The 19685-nt window shown below is 40.5% G+C and overlaps 1 protein-coding gene and 1 non-coding gene across 5 annotated transcripts; both read left to right on the forward strand.

The window, feature by feature from the left end:
* The first annotated feature begins 341 nt into the window (after nucleotides 1-341).
* On the forward strand, nucleotides 342-412 carry TRNAG-GCC (transfer RNA glycine (anticodon GCC)). The gene has a single exon. It is a non-coding gene; the product is annotated as a tRNA-Gly (tRNA).
* Nucleotides 413-628: 216 nt separating this feature from the next.
* Nucleotides 629-18617, forward strand: KATNA1 (katanin catalytic subunit A1). Of its 4 annotated transcripts, XR_011680521.1 has the most exons (13): nucleotides 629-749; nucleotides 4974-5157; nucleotides 5608-5782; nucleotides 6490-6647; nucleotides 7419-7602; nucleotides 9150-9271; nucleotides 10684-10789; nucleotides 11121-11279; nucleotides 12392-12518; nucleotides 14115-14249; nucleotides 14525-14651; nucleotides 15612-15805; nucleotides 18277-18413. XR_011680521.1 is itself a non-coding variant. In XM_071435872.1 (12 exons), exons 2-12 carry the CDS (start codon nucleotides 5141-5143, stop codon nucleotides 18473-18475), a joined length of 1509 nt encoding a protein of 502 aa, XP_071291973.1. In that variant the 5' UTR covers nucleotides 629-749; nucleotides 4974-5140; the 3' UTR covers nucleotides 18476-18617. The 4 variants fall into 4 exon arrangements, 3 of the variants coding, with proteins under 3 accessions (XP_071291973.1, XP_071291981.1, XP_071291991.1); XM_071435872.1 differs by lacking the exon at nucleotides 15612-15805 and having other exon boundaries at nucleotides 18277-18617; XM_071435880.1 differs by lacking the exon at nucleotides 15612-15805 and having other exon boundaries at nucleotides 7437-7602; nucleotides 18277-18617.
* Nucleotides 18618-19685: the final 1068 nt, after the last annotated feature.

The raw sequence follows: 19685 nt of genomic DNA on the forward strand, positions 1-19685 counted from the left end.
ATTTAGACAGGTGATGAGGTACTGCTGCATCAGGGACACTTAAGGGCAGTTTCCTTGTCTGACTCTGCTCGGCAGCAGGTTTTCCTCAGCACACTCAGACGCATTTTCTTCCCCAGAACGACACCATCTATGAAAGCTTGAAGAGGTGCAGACAAGTCACAAGCAAAGAACACGTAGATAAAAGTGGGTGCTTGCTATTCACTCGGCGAAACTCACATAAAAGAAATAGCCAAAGGAACGCTCTCGATCATCAGGATGGAATCCCAAGCGAGCGTAATGGGACAAAGAAAGTCGCATTTGCCACCTTCGAGTTATGGAGGCAAAAACTGTTTACTGTACAAGCATTGGTGGTTCAGTGGTAGAATTCTCGCCTGCCACGCGGGAGGCCCGGGTTCGATTCCCGGCCAATGCAGTTAATCTTTTCTCGCCGCCTTTTAATATTTTTTTTTTCCCCGCTGTTAACATTTAAAACCAAACCACCTCTTCGCTTTTAGTCATAACGCTCAAACAGACACCAACTCCTTGTCGGTCCGGCTGGCGGACCTTCTTCCCCGTCCCACCAGGCTGGAAGTGACGCAGCCGGATTTGCCTTCAAAAATTGCCGGCGGCGGTGGCGGGAGGAGGCGGTGGGCAGGGCCGGGGCGGGGTCAGCGCCGCTGCGGGAGGAAGGGGGCGGAAAAACTGGAGGGGTCGTGGCTGCTGCCGCCGTAAGCTGCTGCCGCCGCTGCGGGTGCGAGCTCCGGAGAGGAGTAAGTGAGCGGGAGGGGCCCGCGGGGTCCGGCCGGGCCGCAGGGACAGGCGGGCCCGGGACGGGGGGCCACAGCTGCGCCCCGTGTGGCGGGGCCACCCCGAGGGTTCCTGGGCACGGGCGGGCTCCGGCTGCTCTGCCCCGCGGCCGGAGGGCCAGGGAACACGGGGGTTGCTGTCGCGACAGCCGTGACCACGGAGGTCGTTGTGTCGGGGCCGTGGCTCACACGTGCTCGGCGCCGCACGGGGCAGCGCTGTCGGGGGCTGCCGCTGCTCGCAGGTGTGGGGCCGGCGCTCCCGGCTGGGCTCCGGGGGCTGCTGGCACTGGCCCAGGCACGGAGCTCTGCTTCCTAAGTCTCCCTTCACCCTCCACCTGCTTTGTTGTTTGGGAGTTTTTTGTTAATGTGCAGTAATCTGCGATGATGCAAGTTTGCTCTCCAGAGAGAGAGAAGCTCTCTCTGGAGCTGAAATAGCAGGCAGCAATTTCAGATCTCTGTTCAGCCGCGGACCTCTCTAAACTGACAGAGAAATTTGTTAATTTAACATTGATCATCAAAAAGAATGTCAGACCCCATGAAGTGGGGAGAAGCCTGTTTAATAAAGCTTTCTGAAAGGCTTTGCTTGGAAAACATAAAATCACCTGCCACCCATGTATCTCTACTTGTTGATTGATTTTTGTAATGTTTTTTGTTTTCCACTAACTGCCAGCCATACTTATGTTTGTGGCTGCTGGTGGTTGTTCTTCTGCTAACTGTTACTGTTAAATACAGCAACTGCACGAGAACCATTTTGTTTAGTATCCAGTAAGTCTGGCAGCTCTCCTTCCCTAGGAATCCACACAGTCACTTGTTGATACCAAATGTTGCATGCCGTGGATGTTATGGAGAAGAGTATTAAAGGTGGAAGGGAACTCGGAGGTGATGCAGGCCATCGTGTCATCAGCAAAAACTGATTCCTGAAAGCTGTTACTTTGGGGTGTTTTTTTCTCATCTGGCTTGCCAAGAGAACTTTGCAAATATTACAGGGTTGCTTTGATGTCAGAGCCTGTATAGCAGGCTGAAATAATGGAAACATGTGCGCTCTGCCAAAATTCAGGCTCTGGCTTAGTCCAGACATTAAGGTTGGAGCGAAGAACTCCTTGAAAGTATTTTCCATGTATAGTTCGTGCCTTCCAGTTAGCAGGTCCACCACGGTAATTGACACACTGTCAGTCAATCTCTTCTTTTATTTTTTAAAGTTTGGCGGACTTCATTGTGTTACGGGATTGATGCAGTGTTCCTGGATTCTAACGTATGACTGAGCAGAAATTACTTACAGTCATTTCCACTGATGATTTCTTGAAGTTATGGAAAACATGAAGTATCCCCAGGGTTTTCTTGATAATGGTTATTACAGTTCTTGATAATGGCTGGTGTTTTTCAAATGAAATACAAAAATAAGTTCCAAAACCTCATTCTCACAAGCTGTAGGGATCTCGAACTTTTGTTAGGTTCAACCCTTGCTGGACTTGGCTGTTCTATACTCCAGAAATATTTTAGGTCCTTGGAGCAAATGATAAAATGTATTTTGTAACTAGAGGTGGGTTAATTTCAGGGAACCTTATATACCCACAGCTGGTGTGAAGAGCGATTATTCTTGTGAAGTCTGTGTGTTTGTACATAGTGAAGAATTAAACTTGCAAGACAAAGTGCTTAGGTTATTTGCCTTATATCCTGTTCACTGTAAACTTTATGAGCTCTTCTCTGTTTCAGTGACTGTTGGAACATAGATAACTTCACTGGTCATGATTCATGGAAAGGTTGTGGCTGATAAGTGCTGCTTTGACATCCTGTTACGTGTATTTGTACCAAGCACCAAGTATTTGTAAACACGTGTGATATTGCTAAGTATTTGTAAATACTTTAAAGATTATTAAGTAGTGCAGGATTAGTTTTGTGAGAGTTTTAATCCCTTCAGTTCTGGTTTAACTCTGGATTCGTTTGTAGTCATGCCTCTCCCATGTCCTCCACCCTGCTGAGCTGCCCCAGTATATTGTCACCTTCTGCCACAAACTTCAATCTACTTTCAGACTAGTACTCTAACTCTTCTTTTTCCCCCTTAGAGCTGCTTCACCATCTTCACTTACAAGTGCTGCAGACCCATGGACTCTCATTAGTGTATCAGCTAATGAAGTTGTGGCAGCAGCAGTGGCACGTCCAGATATAAGCACAGCTAGCAGCTTTTTCTGCCTCTCTTGTACTCAAGAACCTTGTGTTTGGAAGCCACTTCAAGCTCTTTTGCTCTCATGAGTCAAGATGAAGCAACAAATTAAATTGGTTTTCTAGTTTAAACCAAATTATCTTGCATTTTCAGTAGTACTAATGACACAGGTAGATTCCAATAGCATTATAAGCTTGACTAAGCACCTTCTTCTTTCTTTTTTTTCTTCCCACAAGTTGCTAGCTTAGTCTGCTTACATTTCTGTTTCTGCTTTCTGTCCTTACATTCTCTGCCCTTTCTAACTTGAAAGTATCCTTGACTCTTTTATTATGTACAGTGCTATCCTTTTGGTCCCAAGCTTTCATATGTTTCTGACTTAGCCTCTTTAGTTTTGTTGTTATTTCCTTCCTAATTCTAGTTATTTTCACATTTCCAGATGAAAACTATTCTTACATAAGTTTTTTTTTCTTTTTCTGTATATATAAAGTAGCTGTTCTGCTTGGATTGCTCTACAGCATTCAGTGAAAAAAGTTACCTATGACTTCCCTCTGTATTTAAAAGTCTAGTTTGGTTTTAGTAACTTGTTATTACTTGATTTTTAAAATGTCTATTAGCATCTTGCTCAACTTGTGATTTCAGCAGTGTTAGTCATCGGTTTGAATTCTCAGCACAGGCAAACAGGTGTATCTGGTAGGAGGAGCAGGAGTGGAAAAGCTCGCTCCTAAATACAGCAGGGAAAACTTTAACATCTGTGTGATGATCCATACAGCAGTTGACAAACATCTTCAGGCTCTTTCTCCTGAGGTTAAAACCAACAAAACTCCCAAGCCAAACTGTGTCTCCAAAGCCTAATTAGCTTGGGACATGTTAATCTTTGTAGTTGGCGGTGACATTACTGTATCAGCTTGTAGGCATCATGGCCAGCCGGGCGAGTGTCTGGCTGGGGTGAGATTACAGCGTGCAGGTTCTGTGATAGCAGGTTCCCTGCTCACCCCACGGGTCCCCTCTGCAGGGATGGCTGTGGGCTCTCAGAGGCCCCTCTTCAGCTCTGCTGCTGCCAGGGTTTTGCTGCTCTGGACTGAAATTTTTGACAGCAGCTAATTTGCTCTAATGGAAGCTGGGGAAAGAAGAGGAAGGAAGCAAATAAAGAAGAGGATGTTGGCTCAGGAATGCCTGAGCTGTGTTTCTGTGTGTGAAACTACTTGGGAAGGGGACAGAAAAAGGAGTGAAAGCCCTAAAATGTTTGATTTGTACCTAGCAGTCCCTCTTTACAATGGAGAGCTCACATTTTAGCAATAGGTTGGCAGGTGTGTGCAAAGAGTGGCTTCTGAAACCTCTGATGTGTCTGATCTCGACCCTGACCTGGTCCTGAAATGTATTCAGCCCTAAGTCTGTTTATTGCGCATGTGAATTTAGTGCCTCTTACATTCTTTAAATAGTTGATCTGTATCAAGTATGCTTCATCCCAGGGCTTAGCTGGAGTTGCTTGTCTGCAGTTGCTTCTTCCTGGTACTGGGTACAGGTACCAAAATGAGAGCAGGATGACTCTCTTGCAGGCGTGGTTTTTTTCTGATTTTAATGTTTTCTGTGCCTGGTTAGGAAATTATGAGGAGAGTGGGGAAATTCTTGGTGTGTAAGAGACAAGTGGAGACAGCATGAGTGTGTTGGAGAAGAAGGGGCTGGGGTATGTAAGACACTGGCAATAATGTGGGACAAATGTTCCCACAGGGACAATGGCACTGTAAAGAATGAGTCTACTTCTACTGCTTCTACTTACACTGTACTTGTATAAATAATATTTCTGTACTATTCTAATCTAAAAGTGCAGATTCTGTTAGGGCTGCAAAGTGGAAGTAGTCACAGTCTGTGATGTTTGCTCCAAAAACCATAAACAAGCACCACTGACAGGGAAAAGCAGCATGGTTTGAACAATGTGTTAAATAAAATGGGTGGTTGCACACTAAATGTTTAATTGTGGCTTTTGCTTACCTTTCAGTGTTAACTTAAAGAGCCTTGATGTTTTTCAGGGGTTTCTTTGTAGGTGTAAGAATGAAGCTTATAGGAAGGTGCAAGGTGGGCATGGAAGGTGGATATTTATTTTAAAGAAACATTGAATAAAATTGAAGAATTGTAAAATGAAGCTAATGGAAGAATAGTGTTTTCCAAAAGGCAAAATCAGACTATTAAAACTCACATGCGTGGAATGTTAAGGTAAAAAAAAAATTAACTAAAGATAATGCATTAGAAAGAAGGGCTTTGATTTATTGCTTGTTTGGTGTTTTTTTTAAACCACACAAGACAGGCCAGGCACAGTAAAATAGTAATTTATCTTACAGTAGAAGAAAGAGGTAAGGAGAGAATGCAACTGTGACTTGTAATAATGCATTTAAGTCTGCACATCTTACATGGGCTTTTTGACAGAATCTCCAGGACAAGAAACAAAGCTGTGATGTGAAAAGCTTAATTTTTACTAACAGAACATCAATTAGCATTTTATATGTATGACATTCATTTTAGACCTTGTTTTTGTAACCAGTGTTTTCTCAGCTTCTATGTTTTGATATGCCAAATGAGGTAATAAGCATATGAAAATACTTGCAAAAAATTGTTTCAGTCCTCAGTTGGTTTTTTACTTCTTTAATATTTCCTCATTTTTTTCAGCTTCATGTTGAACATGAGCCTTGTTATGATCATTGAGAATGTGAAGTTGGCCCGTGAATATGCCTTACTGGGAAATTACGACTCTGCCATGGTCTACTACCAGGGAGTTCTTGACCAAATGAATAAGTATTTGTACTCTGTGAGAGATACCTATCTGCAACAGAAATGGCAGCAGGTAAATAGCACTTTTCTGGCACATTTTGAGGGAAAAGCATTGAAGTAGCAGGAATTGCCTATCTTATTGCAAACAAAAATGTAAAAAGACTTACCCCAGTCTCATACACTAGTGTTGTTACATATAGGCTTCTTTTTTGTTACATAGACTTGTTTAAGTCATCTTTATGACTTCTTTGTCTGACAGTGGCAGAACAGTCAGTGGAACATGGCTCTGAGGAGCAAGGGCACTGTCTGCCCTGACAGCTATGCTGATGAGTATCCCTGCTATGCTCAAGTTTTTTAGCCAGGTATCTTCAGGGTCTTATTTCCCTCAATGTTTTAGTGGGACTAAGGTCCTTAACAGCAAGTTGATAATTTGTCCTCAACAAAAACTCTCTTTTGTTTTCATTGATATTCTGCCTATGAGGTTGATACTTTTGATTGATATTCAGTCTGTTAGGTTCTGTCATACCTATTAAATCTGCAAAATTTGTCAAAAGTCTCTTTGATATTAAATCCAAAATCTCTTCGTTTGTTCTTTTAATGTGCTGAGGAAGGCAGAAAAACCTCCTTAATGTGCATAATTCTTGTTTATTGAAGTAGAATTAGGTAGCTCATTAAACCCTGTGGAATCCATCCAGGCATTTCATGGGCTTGAACAGAGGACTGTTACAAACTTATTTCCAATGTGCTTAATCTACCTTTTTTTTTTTTTTTTTAAATCAGGTTTGGCAGGAGATAAGTGTGGAAGCTAAGCATGTGAAAGATATAATGAAAACACTGGAGAGTTTTAAACTAGACAATACTCCATTGAAAGCCTCACAACAAGAATTACCAGCTCACGATGCAGAAGTCTGGTCTTTGCCAGTACCTGCTGAACGTAGGTAAGAGGAAACGCGGAGACCTAAATTAATATTTATCAGGACAAAGTGTGCTTGGACTTCAGCCTGTTGTGGTGTAGTTCTTGTTATTGAGCTTAGGTGTGTAACACTTGCACCAGCAGCTTGACACCATTTGTGGTGAAGGAGGTGTCAGGTGGATGTTCTGAGGGTTTTATCTTACATAGTCCTGACTAATGTCAAGGTTCTTCGCCCCACACACTGTTGCCCGAGTTGTTTAGTTTTTGGTTTTGAGTTTTTATTTCACTTTTGTCTCTGTTGGTGTTAATTAGCTGGTTCAGGATGCTAAAGAGATTGTTCTGTGTGTCTAGTGGTTTTTGTTTTGGTTTTTTTGTGAGTAGCTATCTGACTTGCTTCGCTAGAAGTTCTAACACATGCCAGTGGTAGCATGAAGGAGGAGACAAGAGTATGTGCAAAGCAGACACAGAACTGTGCATTTTGACAGAAAGTGGTTGTTAGCTTACTTTAGCTGTATTGTCAAATTATTGTTTGCTGGTTAATTTTTTTGGATGTCCATATTACTTCTACTGATGAAATATACAAAGCATGGCACTTGTTTTAACCAGGTGAATCCTGAGCTTGTGGCACAAGGAAAATGGATTTTCAGTCACTATCTAAAAATACCTGTCTTGTTTCTGACATTCAGATTTTTATCTTGAGCCATGTGGCTTTTCAGTTTGTAGCCAGTTGATTTGGTTATGTGGTGCTCACCAGTGGCTTTAGACTGAGGCTTTTGCATATGTTACAACTAACCAGACCTTCGCCCGGCCCCAGGAAGCGTCAGTCTGCTCCGTGCAGTGACTGCAGAGGGCACAGCAACCGCGTGAGCGCAGCTGCCAGGGGCTCCCACCGCCCGTCCTCTCGGAACCCCAGCGATAAAGGCAAGGCAGTCCGCAGCCGGGAAAAAAAGGATCAGCAAAACAAAGGAAAAGAGGAAAAGGTAAGCTGGAAAATAACTTCATGCAGTTGAGAAGCTCAGTTGTGCTTTCTTACTATTGACTGTATTATAAAATGCCTATAAAATGTTTCTTCTGTTCACGTCAGTGTGCTGATTTGAATCTCACCTTGTAAGGTGTCTTGTCTTTGTGCACAGTGTTGGTTATGGGTTAATTAAAAACAAGCAATCGCTCTGGGAAGTTGGGATCTGGTAAATGTATCTGAAGGTGGGTGCCAAGAGGGTATTTCCAGGCTCTTCTTGGTGATGCAAGCAATAGGACAAGAGGCAACAGACAGGAATTGGAAGTTCTACCTGAACATGAGGAAGCACTTTCTTACTGTGTGGGTAACCACACACTGGAACAGGTTGTCCAGAGGGGTTGTGGAGTCTCCCTCTCTGGGGATACTAGGAACTGTTTAGATACAATCCCTTGCCTTTTTTTTGTTTCTTTTTTTTTTTCTTTTGAGATACATTGCTAGCTCCCTACTCTCTTAGTTGTAAATAAACAAAACGCCTGTATACTTGAATTATGATCTGTTCTTGGCAGAGTGCTTTAATTTTTGTGCTCTGGTCACCATAAATTTAGCAGATGACCAAGGTAAGAGACCATACAGGAAACAGCAGATTCATTGCTTTCCAGGGTCTAAATAAATCAAATATCCATGCAATAGTTTGTTAGCTTCAGCAGCCTTAAGTTGTGGCAGGGTGTCATGGCCTGTGGAGGTAGTATAATCTGTGAGGGTAGAATTGTTTAGCTGTGTAAGCTACTACTTTTATTAGGAGCTAAATTAGATTGCCTCTGAGTGATAATCCTCTCCCCATCAAATATATCCACAGAGAGACAGGATAGGTTTCTTTTTCTCTTTTACAGTTGTTCTGTCATCACCAGTGCTTGCTGTTAAATGTATAAAACCAGGGTATGTCTAGTGCATTTTATTTCCTTTCAGTTGCATGGTCTCTGCTGTTTGAGCCCTTTCAACTATGTAGCTTCTTTGCTTTGATTCTGCTGCAGAGCTGCTTCTCTGCTGTTCATGTCCATGCTTCTGTATCAGTTAATTAGCTCTGGTTTTACCCCTGTGGTCTCCCTGCAGATCACCATTGCTCATTCTACATATGGAAGTCATGCTTAATTTTTTTTGTTGTTGTGTCCCACATACATGGCATATTTGTGACACTTTGTGCTCCAGTCTTACACATAATTTTCCCCTGCTGTGTCTCATATAGTTTCAAATTTCTTTGGGACAAGAGGCAGAAACTGTTACACTGGGATAGGTGTATGGAGTTTTGATTAGGTACCAAAACAAAGAAACTGCATCAGTACAACATGCTGGCTTTGGGGAGAAGGAAATGGAACCAGGGCAGTACAGAAATCTGGGTGAAACACACAGATCCATCCTGAAGTGCAGCTGTAATATGGATGCTTCATAATTTTCATGCTGGTTTATGTTGCCACCTTCTAAAAATACGATGCTGTTGTGGACTTATGGTAAAAATTCATTAGTAGCATGACCTTTGTTATGTATTTACATTGTTATATCCTTTATATGTAGAACAAATCCACATCTGAGATTTCAGAGTCTGAACCAAAGAAATTTGATAGTACTGGATATGACAAAGATTTAGTCGAAGCTTTGGAAAGAGATATCATTTCTCAGAATCCCAACATCCGATGGTAAGTTTGAGTACTGCTGCTAATCTCTTGAGCTGTTTCTGTTTCCTCTCATGTGATATGACAAGAATTAAGTATTTTAACAGATACTTACATATAAAAAGGTACATACAGGTTTTCCTTATTGCCTTTAAACAGGCAACTAAACTTTTTATGTGGTTGAATACTTCTAGAACTCAAAAAAATTTTTTTCCCCACATATATTCATATAATAGTTTGGGCTGGATGGACCTTTAAATATCAACTAAAGTAGTCCCCTGCCATGGCAGGGACATCTTTCTCTAAATCAGGTTGCCTAAAGTCTTGTCCAACTTGGCCATACAAAGCTTCTCAAAATTTTCTGAGAGTCCTAAGATCAATTTTTGAGATACTCTTTTTCAGTGTAAAAGTTTCTAATTTCTGTCAGTGTATCTTTATTTGAAAATCTGTTTTCCTACTCTGGGGCCTATCAAGACAGAAAGCTGATTAATAAATAAGTTATGTCAATATAGGAACCCTTTGAAATGTTGCTGGATGTAATGTGGCCACTAGTATAAAATATAACCCTGTGCCAGTACCTTTACATAAACGTGTTAAATATTAAACCTTATATAAAGGTTTAATATAAACCTTATGTAAAGGTTGTTTTGTGTTCCAAATGTTTCCAAGCTTAGGTGGTTTTGTGAGGATTAAATGAGCAAAATTCTTCTAGCAAATAAAGTAGGCTTTAAAAAAAACCAGTCCCACAAAACACTTTGTGTTTTGTGCATGCAACTGCCTTGTATTTCAGTTTAATATTTAAATATATGTTTCAGTTTTTATACTGAATCTTAAGTTACTACTTCAGATTTTAAACTAGTTCTTCATATAGATGTGTTTTGAAACCAAAATGTTACTTGGGCACATGCTGATAAGAGGAATGCCCTGAAAGTTGCTTTCAAGGAAACAAGACCAGCCTATAAGGTATCTAAGAACTAATACTTTTGTAACTCTGAAAAATAATTCTAAAAATTATGTTTAATTCTGCTCCATTTACTAGTCTTCAGCAAGTTGTTCTTGTAACAATGAAAGATGTTATTTAAGTTTCAGGGACATCCAACCTCTCAGCAAAACAAGAAAGCATAATTGATAGTTAGCCCAAGTTTAACCAACCTACTTTCTTCTGCTTGTCTTTCTCTGAATACTGACAGTGTTGCTCTAATGAAATAGTTCATGGGTTTTTTTGCTTTTGCATCCATCCAGAGTCTGCCAGGCAGATGTCAATTGTAGCTGTTACAGGCTTTTGCCTTTAGAACATAAATCTAATTCATTTTCCTGAATTATTTATGGGAGAACCAATGTGTAACAATAAGTTTAATTGTGCAGTTTCTTGAGCTGTGGAGTGATTCTTTTGCCTGCTGTCTGAATCTGTCAAACAATTTTCTATTTCTTGTCAGGGATGACATTGCTGATTTAGTAGAAGCCAAAAAGCTGCTTAAGGAAGCTGTAGTTTTACCAATGTGGATGCCAGAGTTCTTCAAGGGGATTAGAAGACCGTGGAAGGTATGAAAAAATCTGCTCCTGTGATCAGAAGTAGGATTTAGAGATTGGGTCTTGGCAGAACAAGAAATTTCAAATGTTTTAGAGTTTAAATAAATTCCTCCTGTGTTTGAGTTACAAAATTTATTGTAAGTAATAACAAAATAAAGATGTCAGTCAGATACCTGCACACTCTCTTCAGCTAGGTGTTTGCTAGTGAGCAATGACAATAATTACCTACCTTTGAATAACTTTCAAGGGAAATTTTACATCCAGTAGTTTACTATTACACTAAACAAACTGTAAAATTCTCTGTTTTGATTCTTGTCAACGTGGTTCTTTTTCATTTTTATAGGGTGTGCTGATGGTTGGTCCCCCTGGTACTGGAAAGACCCTCCTAGCAAAAGCTGTAGCCACTGAATGCAAGACAACTTTTTTCAATGTTTCTTCTTCCACACTTACCTCAAAATACAGAGGAGAATCTGAGAAACTTGTTCGTCTGCTGTTTGAAATGGTGATTTAAGTTTCTGAACATGAGCAGAGAGATAATGAAGTAGAATCACCTTTGGAACAGTGAAACCTTACCAAGGTTTCAAACTTATAGCATATATAAACAGCTCTCCAAGCTTGGAATGCTTGGGGCATTTCTGATTTGCCCATTTGCATTTAAAGATTATTCCTAAATGGATTTATAAAAGCTGAAAAATAGGTAGTCTTTTATTTTCAGGGTTAAATTGCTACATTAGAGGTAGCTCACTATAAGCTGGTGAGTGCTGCAGAACAGACTTGAATGGAAATCTAGGGATGGAATTAATTGCCTTCTGGGTGAGAACCCTATTTAGATTGTGTGCTTTGTTGTTTTTGTGGGTGGTTTTTTGTTTGTGGTTAAAAGAAGAGGCCTTCCAAACTGTAGTTGGTTTCAGAGCACATAATACTTGAAATAATACTCAGAAAATAGTTGTCTTTTTTCCCATGTGTTACCAGTGTGTGCAGTGTTTGCTAGGGTGCCCAGTACTGAAGGGGACAGCAGAGGTAAAATTACAGTAGTCAGAAAAGGCAAGAAATAAAAGATCTTTTACATTATAGTTTGTTAGGCAGGATACCAGCTCATTTAATGTGATGGGTCAAAAATGCATATAACACAATGAACAGCATCTCAACTGCTCTAATACAATAGCTTTTATTATCCTGGATCCTTGTCTTTAAATGCTCTTGTTTTCAAAAAGGTCAGTTATTTTGCAGTTGACCTGTCTCTTGGACAGCCTCCATGTCCTGATGTCCCAGCTTAACATTCATCCTGGCTTTAACTGAAATACTATTCAAGCAATCCGTGATGACTTTCACAGTTTAAAATGTTACTCCTAATGTGGGAAACAGCCTATAGCTTATGAAATGTTTGTTTTGAGCTCTAACAACTACAGAACTTTGCCAAAAGCCCTTCTACTCAAAGGCTCTGAATGAATGCACAGCTGCTTTGTACCTGAGGGCTGGGGTCTGAGAGGGATTGATGGGGATTGTTTGATACTTGGGGTAAATACATCATTACTCAGCTCTGAATATGCTGCTACTTCTTAAATGGGAGTGAACTGCTATTTCAGCTTGTGCTTTATCTTTTGCTTTCTCCAGGCTCGATTTTATGCCCCAACAACCATATTTATTGATGAGATAGATTCCATCTGTAGCCGCAGGGGAACTTCGGAGGAGCATGAAGCCAGCCGACGTGTGAAGGCAGAACTGCTAGTGCAGATGGATGGTAAATAACCTGATCACTGGGAACTGCTGGACTGGAGGAAACTTGAGGGAGAAAAAAACAACCACAACAAAAAAACCAAACAACAACACCCCCCCCCCCCCCCCCCCCAAAAAAAAAAAAAAAACACCAAACAAAAAACCAAGAAAACTTCATTCTTCAGAAGCAGTTTTTCAAAAGCCGTACATGAAATTTGGGTTAACAGCCACAAGTGACATTATTTAATGATCTTTTGGCCTCTGAGCTATGATCTTGTATTAGTGATTCAGAATAAGGAAGATTCAGTGGAAAATATGAGATTTCAAAAGAGTAGCAGAAAAAAAACCTGCTTCTCTCAGTCTTTGCCTGGCATATCACTCGCTTCTTCCAAATTAAGTAAAACGTGCTTCAAAAGAACTGTTACCTATTTTTATTTTAACTTCAAAAGCAGCATTACATTTCATTTCTTTGGGATCTCTTTTTCTCCTAAAAATATAAATAACAAGTGAAGATCTTCTGTTTTATAGAAGTGGTTGGGAGAGTTTGCATTTTAAAACACTGATTTCACTACAAATATGTGGCTAAAATTTCACAAATCAATGAAGTTCAAAAGTAGGTAACAATGCAGAGTTGCTACAGAGAGCCTCCATTTCATATTCTGGGGAGCAGAGAGAAGGAAAGGAGCTACTGAGAACTGCTAATCTATGGACTGCTTTGTAATAGAATTCCATGAGTCAGAAGATTTGCATATTTATTTCTCCTTCTCTGATGTTCGTACCCTTTTATTTTTGTCTTTAAAGAGCAGCAGAGCTCTAATACTGTTCTCATATCAAGTATGTACATAATCTGATTTTATTAGTAAGAACTATTTCCATCCTTTTACTTAGGCATTAATAAATTGTGTTTTATATGCAAACTCTCAGGCAGACTAGGTACAGCAGCTATCCCACAGCCCAATCCTGTTGTTCTAAGGAAAAGCAGTAGATATAGAGAGTAGCAACTTTAATGAAATTACCTTCTTCCTGTTGTAACAGATTCATAGTGTTTATAAACTCAGGTGTTCTGTCTCTAAGAAGTTGTGATTTAGTCCACCAAATTTAAACATTCACTTCAGCAGTTTGCACAGTCCACCTGTGCATATGAAACCTTTGGCCTGACTTAGGAAGTGAGGGCACCTTTTAGGGGAGTCATGCTGCCTTGGTGTGGCTGTTGGTGAATACTGTGGGGGATGTTTGTTGGTTTTTGGTGTGGTGATGGTGTTGGGCGTTGCTTTGTTTCCTCACCGGCTGCTACAAGATGTCGGTGTGAAAACTGAACCACTCTTGTGGCAGAAGTACAAACAATTCTGCTGTAAAACCATTCTGGCCATGATAGGGAGGAACTTCCTGGTCTGAGCAGTGTCCTGTGCCCCTGCTGCTGTTCAAACCAGGCTTCCATTCCTGCTTGCAGGCTGTCACAGAGATGAAAAAGCAAACTCTGTTGCGCTTGGTGGTTCTGTTATGCTTGGGCTCATTAAAGTGCAATAGAGTACAGTTCTGCTTTAATACTGCAGAAGTGTTTTCTCTATACATGAAATTTCAATAACCATGTATATTTTTCCTCCTCTATTCTGGACTGCAGGTGTTGGGGGGGCTACTGAAAATGAGGATCCTTCTAAGATGGTCATGGTACTTGCTGCTACTAATTTTCCTTGGGATATTGATGAAGCCCTAAGACGGAGACTAGAAAAGAGAATTTACATTCCTTTACCATCAGGTATGAAGAATTGGGGAGAGGAGTGGTTAAAAATTCTAAAATCTAAGCTTTATCAACATTCCTTTAGCTTTGATCACTGGGTTTAAAAATCTAATTGATACATGTATGCAAATTCACTTATGGATTCAGGGACCAGCTTAAATCTAAACATGAACATTTACCTTTGTAGCAAGTACAGCATCCTTTTTCTCATTCTTCCCTCTTCTCCTCCTTCAATTTATTGTTTATCTTCAGAGAGGAAATTGTACAGACTCAGTTTTCTTTTCTCTGATTAGCCAAAGGTAGAGAGGAACTCCTCAAAATAAATCTGCGAGAGCTGGAACTGGCTGATGATGTTGACCTTGCAAACATAGCTGAGAAGATGGAGGGTTATTCAGGTGCAGACATTACCAATGTATGCAGGTAAGCTGACATTGCATCATTTGTGTTACTACTGCTGCAAACTTTGGGAAAACTGTTTGTAATGTGGCCAGTTTACATGATTAAAGTTATTGGATAAAAATGGACTGTAACTTGTCTTTTATGTATGGCTGAAGGGTGAAATCCTGCATTAATATGTACCTAAATTTCCATTTGAAGAGTAGTTGCAACCTAGTAATCTAATAAGCTGTGATTTAGGTAAAATTCCACCTTCCTTCATATAGACTAAATTCCATGCATGAGGATTATCCAGAGGATGGTTAACTTGTGAAGTTGCAGTCATTCTGCTTGGGCTATATGATTGCTGCAGAAATCCATGTGAGAGACAACAGTGATATAGGTTGGAACAACTAAAGTAAAACCATGGAGTTTTCTTCTTTCATGATACGGAAAAGGTGTACAGTCCTGTGTGATGGTGCAAGAGCTGTGTACCCAGCACATTGGTTTTGTGATGAGACTGACTAAAGTTTTCTGCTACCTCCTTCATTTCCCAGTCTCCTCAGTACTGTTGGCATACAGTTGTTTGTGGGCCTATTCTCTAGCCTAGATTCCTGAAATACTTGACTAAAAATATCTTCTAATTCTTCCCTTATATTTTCTTTGACAAATTGGGAAGGGAAGGAGGGGACTGATCTGTTAAGAGATGAGTGTCAGCTCTCCTGTTTACATCAAAGACTTGCGCTTGCACAGCTGTGGCAGTGGCAAGCTCTGAGACCTGCAGTAGGGGACAGAGAACTGAAGCTGCTTAGATGCTGTTGTGTTGTGATGAGCGCCTGTGTAACGCTGCTTTCAGGCTTTGGAGGTAGCACTGAAGTGTGGCAGGGCAAGGCTTGAGCTCCCAGCTGTTCCAGCCCAACCCGTGTGGGCTTTGAGCGGGGTGAGAGAGCAGGAGTAAAAGCACCTCTGGCTTCTCCCTCCAACGCGGCTCCGTTTCTCGCCTAGATTCTTAACGGGGCTCTGCAGACAGTGTCAGCACAGCTGAGAGGAGTGTGCTGTGCCACAGGGATGAAAGCAAAGCTTGTACACAAAGCTGCCACCAAGGCTCTGTCAGCAGGGCCACTGCAGGCTGGGCTAAAAGTTTGGAGCCTCAGTAGAGTTTCCTGAACAAACCTTGCGCACTGTCTGGGAAAAGAATGGTATGTTAGTTGCTCTGAATCTGTGTTGTGGAGATTTGTTTCATTTTGTAGATTTGTGAGATGAATTTCTGGTGTTCTTTTGGTCTTTGGTTCTGCTTTGAAAGGAGTTTGTGCTAATAGGTTCATGTTATATGATAGAGAATTTATTTGGTCTGCTGCTTTGTGCATTTTAGCTGCAGTTTGTCTCCTCCAGTCTGTTCAGTGTTTGTTGTTTGTAATTAATTTTATACTGACTATCAATACAATTATTTTAGAAATGAAAATACTTGTAATGTTTTTCAGTGAAATTTATGTGTGTATGTATTTGTGCATAATTAATTTTGATTTTTTTTAACCAAACCCCCTTTGTACAAATACTATTTAAAAAAAACCCATCTGAATCTTCTACATCTGAATCTTCTATTTGTGGCCATCTCTGAAGTGATGACCGAGGTGGCAGCAAGCAGAAATCCAGATGAACTGAGATTTGGGTGTACATGGTTTGAAATCACTAAGAAAGTACTCATATTATTGTGTAGTTACACTTTGTTCATGGTGTCAGGAGAAATAGCTCTTGGATATGATTGTTTCATTTCCATTGAGACAAAAAGATGTGGATGATTTAAAAGTGCTTTATTATGGTTCAGGCTCTCAGGATAGAAGCAGGGTATAGTTCAAACTTGTTTACTCTGTCAGTTCTTCCTAGTGACACAAGCCAAGAGCTCTGGTTTACTGAAATTACCCTCCTATCTTAAAGAATTTGAGGTGCGGTCCAAAGTTTGCTGAGCCAGAGTGAGAACCAGTCAGAGGTAACACTACAGTTGGTAGCAGTCAGCATATAACCAGGGGGAAATGAAGGTGAACCTTCATTTTAAAATCCAGGAAATACAAAATGCATCCAAATTGCAGATTAGATGTGAGTATGAACTAACTTTGAATTGTTTTGGGTGGACTGTCAGTGTTGAAAGGCCTTTAAACAGAACTGGTCCCTGCTGTGTCTGGCAGTGGGTGGCTGCCTGGTTTTTGTATAGGATTTTGATGCTTCTTCAGGTACCAAGAGTACATTTGAGAAAGCACCAGGAGTTCAGTGTGGAATGACTGTCCACAAAATGACTTCACAAAAGGAAGTGGTGGCAGCTGCACTTCAGTTCTATCAGTTATTAAGGTGTATGATGGGCTTGTTGGTTGGTTGGTTGGCTGGATTGTTTTTGCTGGACTTCCTGGTTTTTTTTAACTTTCTGTCTGCAAGCAAATTAGATGCATGGAATGTCCCCTCTACCCATTGTGTAACAATAGCTTATGGTTTACAAATGATGTTGTAACAGTGAAGGGTGGTGATACTTGGTTGAGATGAAGTTCAACGAGACAATCTTTTGGTTGTTCTGAAATTTTAGTTCCTGTATTAAGAGATTTTAATTTATTAAATAACACTGAGATGAGCTCAGTTTGTCAGAGCATGGTGCTAATAATATCAAGGTTGTGGATTCAATCCCTGTACAGGCCATTCATTTAAGAGTCAGACTTGATGATCCTTGTGGGTCCCTTCCGGCTTGGAATATTCTGTGAGTTATTTACTAAATTCCTGAAGTCTGACAGTTAGGGTTTCCTTTAGCGGGAGGGGATGGTACTGAAACAGAACATGCTTGAACCGTTTTTCTAAGTCCTTCTGGAAGACAAGGTTTAAGTTTTTCTCTCTTTGGATTCTCACCTTCTGACATTTCACAATATACTATTGTGATATCACCAAGATTACAGTTGCATCTTTTATACTGTTAGATTAGCAGCGTTTTCTTGTTATTATTAGATCTGTAACAATGAATGGGCAGGAACTTCAGCCTTCCAGTGTTACCTAATTATCACCTCACTAGCTCATCACCTGCTGCTACCAGATTTACTGCTGGAAATCTAAATTTAGTGAAACCTAACACTAAAGAAAATGGCACACTTGTAAAAGTGCTTAGTGCTCATTAAAGCCTGAAGTTTGAGGAGCTACAGACAGAACAGATTTTGTTATTTAACATTTAGCTCTTGAGTGTAGAGGTTGGAGGTAGATACTGTTGACTTCCCCATCTTTGAAGTGGGATTCCTGTTCAAACCAGGAAGCATTCAAAACACTCCAGCTACTCCTTCTATATCTAGGAGGAGTGAAATTGTTATTGCCTTGTTCTGTTTAAAAAGCAGCTACATCATAAGCATGCAGTGACATCAGCCTGTCTTTACCTCAGTCAGTTTGTCTTTACCTCTTTTGCTTAGCCTATGAATAGTAGCTCTTCAGATATCCAGTGAGGATAATGCCATGTTTGAAAAATATGGATAACATGGTATTGTAGCTTGTACAAGCACTTGGAGATATTCCCATGAAAGTTTACAGTTCTTTATTGAATCTTTTTGAATGCAGCAGCTTAACTGGAATGCTGTGTTGAGCCTTTCAAACAACTGAATTCACCATCCTGCATTGAATAATGATTTTATTTTCTTACCCTCCTGACCAGAGATGCATCATTGATGGCTATGAGGAGGCGTATTGAAGGCTTGACACCAGAAGAAATCAGAAATCTTCCCCGAGATGAAATGCACATGCCAACAACTATGGAAGACTTTGAAATAGCTTTGAAGAAAGTTTCCAAATCTGTTTCTGCTGCGGACATTGAGAAATATGAGAAATGGATAGTTGAGTTTGGATCATGTTGAGTTGTGTTCTCTGGAAGAAACCACCTTATGTCTTAAAACAGCTTTAGAAGTAATTGGTGATGTGTCAGTGCACTGCGTGCTCTTTTTAACTTTTGTAATTTAAGAGCAACAGATGTCTAAATAAATTTTTTTCTAAAATGCATGTTCTGCCTAGCTCTCTTTGAACTAGCTCAGAAATCACTCATTTTTCTCAAATCCTGATGGTATCTGATTTGATTTTCAATATTTTAAAATTACTTTAATACTAGAACTCCTTTCATCAGTATTTACTCTTGAAAAACTGCTTTTGTGTCAATAAAACCCCCCCAAGCTAGTCCTGCTAAGTGAGTCAGGGATGCTGAAAATGGGTCAAACAGGATGCAGTTACACAGATAGTTTTCCTAGCTGATCTTGGAGAATTCTACCATTAAACTCTTGTTGAAGAACCTGTGCAAAGGCTGAGATGTGGAACAGCAATGGTCGTGCTGGAACAGTCAATGGAGTTAGTGAAGTTTGAGCAAGGGGTTAAGAACATCATGGGTTTACAGTAGCTGTTAAATAATATTAAAATACATCCAGCTGGTGTAAACTAATTCTGTGCAGCCAGCAGTGATGCTGTCACATGTGTAGTTTCCTTGTTAGTCTGAGAAATCAAAAACTTTCTGGCATTAATTCTGCAATAGGTGTTTCTCCCTTGCCTGGTACTGCAAGCAGCAAAACGTTAGACTGGTGAGTTGGGTCCTGGTTTACACAATTATTCTGGTAAGGCAGCGCATGCTGTGTTTGTGCTCAGTTGATAACCCTGATTTTACAATTGACATAAAATCTAAATTCTCATTTTTCATTACTTAACTGCTTCTCCGTGCCACTTATTGTCTGAGTCTGCAGTAACCATCCAGGTAATAACTTTAGATTTTGCTGAACAGTGCTAATTGTAACTAAACCACCTTTAATTTCTATCCATCTTCTGCTGTTTGGGAAACACTTCTTCCTGCTAGCTCCTCCCAGTGCAGTCAGCTGTAGTTCTGCTTATGGGTAAACTTCATTATTTTTCATGAATCAAATAGGTCTGGACTTGTTCCAGCTGGTAGATCCATGCTGTATAAAGCTGGCTGTGGAATTCCTGTTCATAATGGCAATGCAACATTGCAGTCTGAGCAGGAGGCAAGTGCATCTCAGAGACACAGCTGTGTAAATGCCATTATTGTGAGCATCTTGTTCATGTGCCTGA

The sequence above is a fragment of the Agelaius tricolor genome, unplaced genomic scaffold (assembly GCF_023055355.1).
Source record: "Agelaius tricolor isolate 1412-34295 unplaced genomic scaffold, bAgeTri1.0.p SCAF_1, whole genome shotgun sequence".
In the NCBI taxonomy this organism is placed as follows: Eukaryota; Metazoa; Chordata; class Aves; order Passeriformes; family Icteridae; genus Agelaius; species Agelaius tricolor.